The 12,647-nt window shown below is 37.7% G+C and overlaps 1 protein-coding gene across 1 annotated transcript in view; it reads left to right on the forward strand.

Moving 5' to 3' along the window:
* The first annotated feature begins 681 nt into the window (after positions 1–681).
* kat-60L1 (katanin p60-like 1) overlaps positions 682–12,647 on the forward strand; it is a 51,078-nt gene continuing 39,112 nt past the window's right edge. The window contains exon 1 of the mRNA XM_065222103.1: positions 682–1,389. Coding sequence (XP_065078175.1) covers positions 1,277–1,389 — 113 coding nt within the window. The 5' untranslated portion in view covers positions 682–1,276. The remainder of the gene's footprint in view (positions 1,390–12,647) is intronic.

The raw sequence follows: 12,647 nt of genomic DNA on the forward strand, positions 1-12,647 counted from the left end.
TCGGAGTTGTCCCAAAAAAATAAACCCAAACCTTAGAATTTTGAAAATTTTGCTCGGATGAAAACATATCTTAATTCAAAATCATGGTTTTTTCCCTGGATTTGAAAATCAAGTTCCTTAATTTCTAAAAATACCATAGTACATCCAATTTTTTCATCACATTCGAAAATAAAATAATCAATGCGGGTAGGGTAAACGCTCCAATAGTGGAGGTACGTTAGTGCAATGGTGTGAATAAAAGCTAGTTTGAAAGATTTCACACATTCCTAGTAGTACGTCGGGTCAACAGTTCCATAAAACTCGCATGTTCGTTGCATGCCTTCAACCTAATACGGCTGACATAACTTCATTCATTATGCATGTTTACTGGTAATAGTGATATGTAATACCAGAGGAGTAATAAGGAGCAAAATGTATGCCACTTGAAGGCACCATCAACCTTCCAACGATGCTGCATATGCTACTTCCTGTTTCTATACATTGCTGCTGCATACACACCGACAACGCCGTATGCGCTGCCAAATTGCCGACACAGTCAATAAGAACACACGGCTCTGGCTCCATCTTTGCGCATGTCCTTTCCGTATGCACCGTCTGTCGCGGCTTGGTGGAGGATATGTTATTGGTTTGGCAATACACAGACATCCCGTTGTGATGGAGAGATGAGATCTCAGACTCCGTTGTCAGTATCATCTGCTGTTTGCTCTGCATGAAAGGCGACCTCGATCCTAGTGATACCGGACTGGACGTCGGTTATCATCCGTCTGATATATTGGATAATCTTGGACGACACGCGACCAGTGATAGTAAAGTAAATTAATGGTGTTGGACGTGCAAGCCAACAGAACATAAAGAGTGGTGCCGGAGAAGATTGGCAGTGATTCTGAATTGTGTTGTCTTATGAGACAAATAATGTAGGAAGAGGTGATGTGGTGGCTAGAGCGTTTCTAAATTTAGTTTATTGACTATTATGAGATGAAATTATTAAATCTAGTTGGTGTCAAGTTCAGCTTTTAGGACGCCTGCTGTTGCTTGATGTGCGCTTGTAGCTGGGTGCTTTATTTTGGCCCAGAGGAGTTACTCTGATGAGACTGAGACGATAGTGTGACAATGTGGATATCTGCTAGCTGTCATTTTTTGCGTGTTAGATTTTAATAGATGTGATTCTTAAGTGAGAAACAGTGATAACAAATACAACGGGATTTTCGGTCAGTTTTGTGACTTTAATTTGATTAGGGTGAAATAAAAAGGTGCCATTAGCAGCACATAATCCAATATGCGGCGTGACGAAACCTACAGGCGTATAACGCGAGAGAAGGTGGTGGTGCGAGGCAACACAACCATCCGGACGCTTGATTCGACCGTATCTTTTTTGCCTATCGTTGAATCGTAAGTAGTTTACTTCGTGTCCGGTAATGCTATTTTAATGTAAATTAATTCTAAATATTTGGCACATCTTAAATGATTACTTACATTTTTATTTCACATGTTTCTAAACCAATAAATGGTTATTTAACCAAAACATGAGTTCAGGCAAGGTTTACAAATAGCGAGAGGACACCGTAACATAATACATTATTTACACACATGTTTCCCTCCGTTAAGGAAATTGGATTTCTGCTATTTTCCAAAGAAGCTTGAATTATTTATTTCACTCTCAAACATTACATCCCCCAGATTAAAGTAAATCTAGAACGCGAGTTAGAAAACCACCGACCTGGGTTTCTTTTTAAAAAATATAAAAGACAACTTAACCGCTACACTACTGAACTAAGACTGATTTATTATAATCGAATTATGCTACAGTTCACCTTCTCTGCACACTCAGCACCTCGCGCGATGAGTACTAAGTCCAACGATCGCCCTCGATGCCGCTGCTGCTGGGTTGACGAATTCTGCTGATCGATGCCATGCTGCTGTTGCCGTGTTGATAGAAGTTGCTGACACCGTCGATGAAATTTGTACAAGTCCAGGTAGCGGGGTCGTTAACTCGCCCCTCCTTAGTGATGAACCTCCAGGGGCATAATATCCGCTATTGTACGTTTTTTGAAGTTATGAGTGATCTCCTTGGCCTCCGTTTTTCCATGATGATCCTTAACGTTTGGAATGGTTTCGGGAATGGTGGTATGTAGCTTGACCTTGGTTGTTCTGTGGGAGAAAATACTGAGAATAGCTAAACCGATTACGATAGGAATAATGGTTATTCCTCCAAAAATTGACCAATGTGGAAAACGCAAGCTATTGCTGTTTAAACGAAGTAAATCCAAATCTTTCCGTGCCTCTATTTGAAGCTTGTGAAGGTGTTCCATACTAAGGTTCAGTATGTCACCGTGTTTGCTGATAGGTATTCCGTCCAAAGGGAGGTGAATGGGTTTTCCAATAATATTTCGGGTTTTACTTGTATACGAAACGTTATCGATTCGTGCCGTGCAGTTTTCGTATTGGATCAAATATGATCCGGAAAGAGTTCTCTCGGTAGTACCACAATCGGATGATAGGGTAAAGTTGCTTGCTGAGTTGATAAGTATGTGTTGCATGTCGATTGGCATGACTTCCTTCTCTATGGGGTTTGACGTGTAGTTACATATAGATGCTTTTCCATCTAACAGATTCGGTATGCATGTACTATCGGCTACTTCAGTATCTTCAATATTGTAGATAGTTGATTCTAACGTTTTAACGGTAAATTTTGCAGTTCGATGAATCAGGAAAAACTTCTTGGTTGCATGGATTTGTCGTTGACTATGGAATGTTGGATATATATGAACTTTGCGGAAAATTCTGAAATCTAGTTTTGGCATTTTGATGAATAGTAGCATCTCTCGTTGATTGGTGACTATGGATGTTTTGGCGTACGTGACGACTTCCGATGATGAATGAACTGTAACATTCTCTCTCTCTAAATCCTTCCTTAACATTTCTAATTCAGTTTTGGTTAAAATTTTTTCATTTAAAATCCCTAGTTTAGCTAACATTATAGTTTCGATTATGTTTTCTACTTTGTAGTTTAAATCTTTAAGATTGAAGAGAATGTTTATGGAATGCAATTCTGAGGATTTTGATCTGAATAGCTGAATGGCTTGTTTTGTTTTGAATACTGTTTCCTTAAGTTGTAAAGTCATTTCTCGATTAATTTTTACTTGTTTGTTATTGCTATATACCAGATTATTGATACTAGAATTAATTAATTTCAAATCATTTGCATCGGGAGATCCTGCTATAAATTTCCAAACGGTGCCTACGGCATCCCATCGTTTTTGCCTTTTAGAATGGATAACCTTTCCTAATGAGTCATTGATATCATCAAATTTTTGTATTATAATTTCGGAAAATTGATTCCTCTCTATCTCTTCAAATTTATTTCTCAAATCAACAATATGGAGTCTTAGAGCTTCTATATTAAAATGGTGTATATAGTAGTAGTATTGATATTGAATTCGGCCAATGCCATGGTCGTAAATGAAGATTGGTCCGTCGATTTTCTGTATAGTCAAAGTCCAAATCTGCGGCAATAGTGCCAAGAGTCTGTAAATAATGATAAATTTTGCGTCAGTCAAATCTGTCTTATCTTTATGTCATTTTTATGTATTTTCCTGCCATCGTCAGTCGTTACAGTACTTCTATTAACATTACTTATTTTAACTTTCTTATACCTATTTTTGTACTTTAGTCTTTGTCTGGTCTTCTCGAAAGCTTCTATGTTACTCTTTATGTTTGCATATTTTTTGTTTTTATTGATATATGTCAAGTCCTTTTTTTGTTTGGTCTTTAAATTTTGATAAACAGTCTCAACTATAGTCGAGGATTTGCTGGAGGGGATGATAATTTCGTAAGGGGTATATCCGGTACTGGAATGAATCGTGGAATTGTACTTGTGCATAGAAATATTCACAAGGTCGATCATTGATCTTCCTGGGTTTTCTGTTTTCGTAATTCGATAAATTTCCAACAATGTAGAATGTAGTCTTTCAACGGCTCCATTCATTTCACTGCGTCCTGTTGCTGTAATGTATGTTTCAATATTATATGTATTGTAAAAGTTTACTAGTTCTCCCGTCATGAATGATCTCTCACCATCCATAACTAGAACTCCTGGTGTTTTATATTTTAGAAGAATATCTTTAATAGCAGGAACCAAATCAATTGCAGCTCTAGATTCGGTCATTTTAATTTGTGCAAATTTTGAAAATTTATCGATATACGTTAAAAAGTGGAGATTTTCTAGGAAGAGGATATCTATGTGGGCTATTTGGAAAGGACCGGTAGGGATAGGAGTTTTTTGCACGGGAAAATTTATAGGGCTTCTGTCGTATTTGCATTCGTGGCAAATGCGACAGTTTGTAATGAAATCTTTTACTTTCTGTTGGATTTTCGGAAAGTAAAATTTTCTTAGAATTTGTCGTTTGTTTTCCTCAGCACCCCTGTGTGCTCTGAGGTGTGTATCCCGAACAATATTCCACTGCTCATCGTCCTGGCAGATATCTTCCAATAACCTCTGTGTGAAACGGATTTTTAACGATTTCTTTTGTCCAAAATGTTCTTTATAGACTTCTTGTACCCTACCCATAATTTCCTCTTCTGTTAATAATCCGTTTACTTTACCTGGGTCAAAATGTGTTTTCAATACCTGTAGGAGAGAAGCGTTGTTAATTTCATTCATATAAATAGTTATTCTTTTGAAATTTGTGAATGGGGTTTCGATCTTAACATTATTTATACCTTTTTTAATAATTACCTGATGCTTGAACGCATTCAATGGTGCTTCGGTAGAAATAATGTAAAAATCATCGCTTTTTTCGGCTGAGTGTTGTGTACCCGTTAAAGAGCATACTATCCGACTTAAAGCGTCGGCGACTACATTAGTCTTTCCGGGTTTGTATTCAATTTGATAGTCGTGCTCTTCGAGATACGACTTCCACCTTTTTAACTTCGCGTTTGTGTTTTTTGGTGATAATGAAAATGTTAACGGTTGGTGATCCGTTAAGATTTTGAACTGTGTTCCATATAAGTAATTTCTAAAGGTTTGTAAAGCCCAGAAGATTGCGAGCATCTCTTTCTCTGGTACTGAATACTTTTCCTCAGATTTTGACAATGTCCTAGACGCAAAATGAATAGGTTTGTCTTTTCCAACTTCTCCTTGAGACAATACTGCTCCAATGGCAAAATCAGAAGCATCAGTAGTTAGGAGAAATGGTTTGCTGTAATCTGGGTAAATTAATATATCCGATGACGTTAAAATATTTTTCATCCTTTCAAAACACGTTTTTTGCTCAGAGGAAAGAGAAATTTTTTTGTTCGAATGAACTCCCTCCCCTCTTAGAAGGTTAGTGAGGGGTTTTGCGATTTTCGCAAAGTCCTTCACGAATCTTCTATAGTAACCCATCATACCAAGGAATGATCGTACATCCTTGATTGATTTAGGTTCAGGAAATGCTCTAATTGTTTCAATCTTTTTTTCATTGGGTTTGACTCCATCTGAACTAATAATATACCCTAGAAATTCTACTTGGGTATGCAGAAATTCAGACTTGTCCATCTGTATTTTTAACCCTGCGTCATTTAAAGTTTTTAATATTTTTGAAAGATTCTCCAAATGTTCGTCGAGCGATCGACCGAACACTATTACATCGTCGATGTACACATAGCAAATTTTCCCTATGTGCTCTCTAAGGATGTCATCGATGGCTCGTTGGAATGTCGCGGGCGCATTTTTCAACCCGAACGGCATTCTAGTGAACTCGTACTTTCCATTGTTGATGGAAAATGCGGTTTTTTCTATATCGCTCTCTTTCATTCGGATTTGATGAAATCCGGAGGCTAAATCGAGAGTCGTGAAATATTGCTGTCCTTTAAGTTGTCCGATGACATATCCAATTTCAGGCATTGAATACCTATCAGATATGGTTTTTTCATTGATTTTTCGGTAATCAATCACCATTCTAAATTTTTTTATGCCCGAAGCATCAGCTTTCTTCGGTACAATCCACACTGGAGACGTCCAGGGGGATCTCGATGGTCTGATAATACCGTCTGACAGTAATTTTTCTATTTGTTTGTTCACTTCATCGGTATAGGCGGCGGGATAAGGGTAAACCCTTTGATGCACTGGTATGTCATCAGTAGTATTAATCGAACACTCTATTCTAGTTGCACATGTCAACTTGGAATCTGGTTCGTGAAATACTTCTTTGTTAGTATTCAGAATTGATTCTAACTTGTCTCTTACCGATTGACTAAGATGGTCAGTTCTAAAAGTGAGATTAGAAGATGATTCTACTGTTCCAGGACAGTATTGCAAAATTGGAATAACTAGCCGTTCATTACCTTTTTGTAGGGAAAGAGTTCCCCTCGAAAAATCAATCGCGGCGTTGAGTGCTTTTAAAATACTAGTTCCAATTATTCCCTGGAAAAATGGGTGGAACTTGTGTAACAAAAATTGAGCTTGAAAGTTAATTTTTGGTTCAAAAAAATTTATATTTATTGCCGATGTTGCATTGAAACATCCATTAGCACTGGTTATGTTCTTCGCATTGAAATCGTATGGTTTCGTTTTACCATAAGCATAAGCCAATTTCGGTGAAATCAAGTTAACGTTTGCTCCCGTGTCAACTAAAAATGGGAAACTGCCTATAGTAGTTTGTAAATTAATATATGGTAGAGTTGGTTTTACCAACTCGTTTTCCACTCTAAAAAATTAGCGGTGTTTTCGTCATTTTTAAGCACATTACTCTCCGAGCTCTGTTGACTCGAAGTTGATGGCTGTGGATCATCTTCATGGTATGTCGGCATTTCAAACTGTTCAGAAAAATCGGAATGATCATAATAATCAATTTCTTCCTCCTGATAGTAATGATCGGGGTAATAGTTGTAGTACTCGTAGGGATCTGCCTCATACTCTACCGGATGAGCAACTCTCTTAAAGTTTTGGAATTGTTGAGACGGTGGATGTGGTCTCTTAAAATTGAATTGTGGCCGGTTTCCATAATTAATGTTCCTTGACCGAACGCTGGGATCTACATCCATCGGTTCTGGTTTCGGTTGATTAATTTGACCAAATTGGTTTGCTCGCTGTGGGTTTGTTGGCATAAATGGCCTACTAAACCCTTGATGTTGCATCGGACGTTGTGGAAATGGGGCAAATAATCTCCTAGGTGGTGGCTGTGAAGCCAATGCCATAGGAGGCTTTACTAGCAATCTTGGTGGTGGCCGTGGTGGAAGCCTGGGCACCTCCAATTCTCTAGGTTTTGGAAGTGAAACGTTTGACGTTTCATTTCTTAGTGGACCAGATCTAATGTCCATATTATGATAATCGAGGCAAAATTGGTACGCACTACTTAATGTTTTAGGTTTTGCTGTCTTCAGCAAGAGGCTAAGATTCCTCTCATGGCCCCGTATAAAGGAGTCAAGGGCTTTTTCTCTGAAGTAGTCTATATAGACCGCTGCATTGTCCCTATATTTTTCATCGGTTTGGACTTGGGCTATAATGGCTGACAACAATTCATTCACCCTGCTGTAATAGCAGGATAAGGACTCTGTCTGCCCTTTCTTAATCGTCGTCAACTCGAAGTCGAGTGTCTTTAATTCACGTTTGTCGCTATAGTATAGCAACAGTGTGGACTTAATTTCAGTCCAATTTGACGCGACGTTATTGGCGTTCAGCACATCAGCTGCTTCGCCCGTTATACGTCGTCTTATACTTTTTTCAATTAGGTCATATTGCAATGATTCGACAGGAATGTGGCGGTACATATTAAAGATACCTTCCACATCCAGGATCCAGTTCATTAGTTCTGTAGGATTTCCATTGAAAGATCTAAGATCTTTTAAAAAATCAGGAATCCTACCAATCTCAATGAAATTTTCGGTTGGTCGTACCGGCTCTGGTACTGGTCGTGGCCCAAGGCCAGGCGCTGGTGCTGGCACTGGAAGTGACATTTTGGTTTTATGGTAAAAATCTAACCTGCACCTTTTCTTAATTTTGGGACCTTTAATGTAAACTTTATACTCACAAATTTAAATCTACTGTACTGTTTCTTAGTTTTGGAAAATTTTAATGTAAAACTGTTCACTCGCGACTTTAAAATCACTGTTCGCACAAAAATTATAATACTAAAATTGGTATAACTTTAAATTTACTTGTTCACACAAAAATTATAATAGTAGAATTGCTACTTACAGTACTGCTAGCATGGTCGGCTGCTAGACTTTTGGGTTGTCCGCTGGTCTTCGCTCGTTGGGGGAAACGGAGGCAGGTGGGCCGGAGTAATCCTGTTTGCTGTCTGCTACTGAGGCTCCTATCACCGATCGGGAGTTTTCCACTGTGTCCTCACGTTCCGCTTCGTTGACTGTAGGCTGGCTCTTTGAACCAGTTTAACACTCTCACTACACTAACAGTTCGGCTCTTTGAACCGGAAATGTGAACTTTTTTAGATTATCACTTTTAAGATTTCAACTGTGAGCCAGAAAGCTTTTTCTTCAACACTTTTAAGATTTTTCACTACCGTTCAACTTATACTATTCCCACTCGCGAAGGTCCCTATTCGGGCGCCAGTTAGAAAACCACCGACCTGGGTTTCTTTTTAAAAAATATAAAAGACAACTTAACCGCTACACTACTGAACTAAGACTGATTTATTATAATCGAATTATGCTACAGTTCACCTTCTCTGCACACTCAGCACCTCGCGCGATGAGTACTAAGTCCAACGATCGCCCTCGATGCCGCTGCTGCTGGGTTGACGAATTCTGCTGATCGATGCCATGCTGCTGTTGCCGTGTTGATAGAAGTTGCTGACACCGTCGATGAAATTTGTACAAGTCCAGGTAGCGGGGTCGTTAACTCGCGGATGGCATAATAAAAAAATACAATTTCATGGAAGTCATAAAATGATTGAAATTTCGGACCAGACAAAACATTTAATAATATGATCAATGGAATGACCACAAATGTGCTATTTTATATTTACGTGTTAGAGTAGTAAAAGTATTATATACAACAATAAATGATAATATATAGCATTGTGATGACACAAGAAACGGTTTTAGATCATAACAAAATATTCAAAAGATACCGTAAGTGAGGGTGACATTGGGTCATAAAATCAAAAATATTCGTTCTCTACCTCACAGCATTCACATATTAGCAAGAAAAACAATTTTAAGTATGTAAATACATTCATCAATGATATATTTACGACTGTCATGGAAATGGTTGATTGAAATTGATACTTCATTTTACTAAAATTTATGAAAACATAGACCAATGGGCGGTGACATTGAGCCAAAACATTAATTTTATTAAAATATTATTAGCTTTTAGGAGTACACTTGGGTATGGCCACAATGAAATTCGTATGTATGGCTAAAGATCGTGTGTAACCTTGTCTATCCACATAAAAGTGTGATCAAACTTTTGTTTGCCAGTGACCATTTTTAAAAGCGTGTTTTTGATATTATTTATGACACTTAATTTTACAGCACTATTTAACTAAAAACAACTGGTTAATGTTATCTATACTTTACTCAAGGACTTCAAGAAACATGTATTCTAGTCATCATTTTCTGTATATTCATAAAATTTTCATCAAAAAACTTTTTTAAATATTGGTTTAATGTAACCCCTTCTTACGGTAGAGTTAATGTCCCTAATGTCAGCCATATTCAAATATTCAAAATTTGATAATAAGAGATTTTTTATCCATGTGCCCAATCTTTAGATCCATACACTGAACTGAAAATTTCCACAATACATCAAATGATTATTGCATTGCTCGAGCCCTTTAACAATATGCTTTGGAATTTCGGATGAATGCCTTATGGTTGTATTTGTCGTCAGCAGATGAGCATCCATATGACTGTCATTCAAATAAAGGATGATATTTATTTCAAAATTGGCTGTGAAACATACAGCGCTCAGAGACTATGTTTCCACCTCGTTTGTCAGCTTAGATCAGCAAATGACGTTCGATAGAATTATTTATATCATCATTTTGGATGATTTGCGTACGCATTTCAATTTGGGATGACAATCATTCTACAGGGAGCATTACGTATTTCAACTGAGGTCCGTTCGCTTTTTGTATCAATGTTCATCCTGTATTCCTGAATACAAAACAACCGTCATCCGGTTGCAGATATCATCAAAAGCGATTTCAATGTTTCGATTTGAATGGTCTGATTTTTCATTCGATCAGGGAACGATATATTGGTACAGTGTAGCCAAACACTAAAGTCATTTCCCCTATTTCTCAACACGCTATTCTGAATCTACCTAGTGACTGGGTAGATTGTACCCATTCTTGTATCCAGTAAGGAGTTGTCAAAATCTGGGTAAACTAGTTTTGTTCTGATGAGTAGATAATTCTAATCGAAATTTTCCCAAAGTAAAAAATGGCGAAAGTATGAAAGGGAGATTGTTGAGCTGCCAGTGAAAGTTTTAATGCTCAAAATATATAAATCTGATGGTAAAAAAAAATCAGATATGGAACTGTTGTCATGGCGAATGCTACCGGTAGCTTTAGTTAGTAAGTATATTGTTAGTTTCTGGACTTTTGACCTTCTCCTAATTCTAGGTTATCGAGATATTCTGTGACACTTTTCTCGATGCCAAGTGTTTATTGTGATTCCTAATTTAAAGATCTGATTTTAAATCCAACCTCAATAAAAGGTTAGGATTTGTAGCGGTATCGTTTTTTGGGTATTTCAATGTCGTATTCCGTAGTTATATATATATATTTTTCCGACAATATGACCTCAATAATCAATAACAGGCTAGAAGCACCGACGAACCGACGTGACAGCTCATACAAGTTACTTTAAAATTCGTGCCAAAGACGCCATATTTAAAATACGTTAAACACTACCGACATCTACTCATCCGATCGCGTCATATCATAAGCAAGGACACGACCCACGTATAATTTATATTGCCATGGATAGCGTCTCACCTCGTTTGACAGATTTGATCACCCGTTTGAAAGTTCGAATCGCTCGTTTGACAATTTGAATTGTGGACAAACGAAATGCTCCTGTGGCATGTCGGTTCGTCGGTGCTAGAAGAGCTAGTCGGATGAGGCTACGTTTGATAGAGCTACTGCAGCGGTCATATCATCTAATTTCTATTAAAATGGGTAAAGTTTACCCTGTTATCAAATTTTAACATCTGAGTAACCGATACCTAGTTTCATGTTTACCCATCTTTGGGTAGGTTCAGTTTGACCTATCTGGGTGAATTGTACCCAAATTTGGGTAGTTTTGGAATAGCGTGAATTGATTTTTTTTTTCACTTTCATCGCATTTGACTACACTACTAGCTACGATTTTAAAATTATCGGTAAAAAAATTCGGTATTTTTTACCGATAAAAATCGTTACTTTTTACTTTAATGTGCTATTTTTTACTATAAATTAAGACATTTTACGGGTAATCCATGATTACCGATAATTTAGGTATGTGCCTAAGAAGAAGAGGTGACAATTGGCTTCTTCCTCTTTTATTTCTATCTCTATCTCTATATTTATCTATATCTATCTCTATCTTACTCACATGAAATCGGCGAATCAGGAGCTGGTTCACGTTTGACAGAAAAGTGGTTCATTTTCGCCCCCGTATTGTCACCTCTTCTCTTAGGTATGTGCACTTTCTTCGATTATCGGTCATTTTTACCGATGTCTAGGTATTCTTTACCGACTTTAAGGTATGTGCATCTTAGCGTGTAGGCAAAGTAACATAATTATCCGGCTGAGGGAGACAATCCCTCATCTATGCATAATGTTGATTTGAACACGGCTGATGAAAGTAATTTAGAGACCGAATAAAATCAGTTTCTGAGTTACTTTCAATGACGTTTATGATTGAGTCTTTTATTCTTGTTTATTTTCTGTTGAAATTATTGATCTGTCGCAAGCGAGTGCCTAATACCGACGCCAGGATAGCACCTATACACCTAAACCCTATCGGATATTTGCTTTAGAAAATTCAAATGACTTCCACTGGATATGAAACTAGACCCACTAGGATAATAAAGCAGTAAAGTGGGACACACAAAGCTGCGTCAGCGTCAGCGTCAAATTTGGCGTTGACGAGAGCTCTGCAACTCTTTACTCCTATGGAGAAATCTCATATGTAACTGTCAGTCTATGTGTGAAACATGGCAGACTTTTTCTTATTCTCTCACTCCAACGCAAAACCCCATAAGGAACTGTCAAAATGTGTGTGAAGAAACGTCACTTCGGGACTGGTATCAAGGCGATTTGAATCTGATGAAAATTGACGAACTAACGCAGCGTCGATGTGAAGTCACCAAGTAGAGATGTCGATGGAAAAGCAATTTGATATGCGTTCACGCAGAAAAATTTACCGTCGAACCAAACATATTTGAGGTAAATTTAAACGTAAACTCAGTTTGTTCTGGCCACAAACATAAACTAGGTTGATTTCAAACGTATTCCATGTTTGAAGCCATTAGGTCTACTTTGAAGAATTAACAATTTTCCCGGTGACTCCGGATATCCAGAGGACCTTTTTCTGGCCAATTAGTTGCAGAATCGAAATGGTGAAGGTATATTTCTTCTATGCTCATGATTGTATGAAATATAGAAAAAAAACCGCGGATCTCTAGGTCTACTTTCCGGAATTGACAATCCGGT

This window comes from Ochlerotatus camptorhynchus, unplaced genomic scaffold (genome assembly GCF_037179485.1).
Source record: "Ochlerotatus camptorhynchus isolate MF236.1 unplaced genomic scaffold, CSIRO-AGI_Acam_v1.1 ptg000157l, whole genome shotgun sequence".
NCBI lineage: Eukaryota > Metazoa > Arthropoda > Insecta > Diptera > Culicidae > Ochlerotatus > Ochlerotatus camptorhynchus.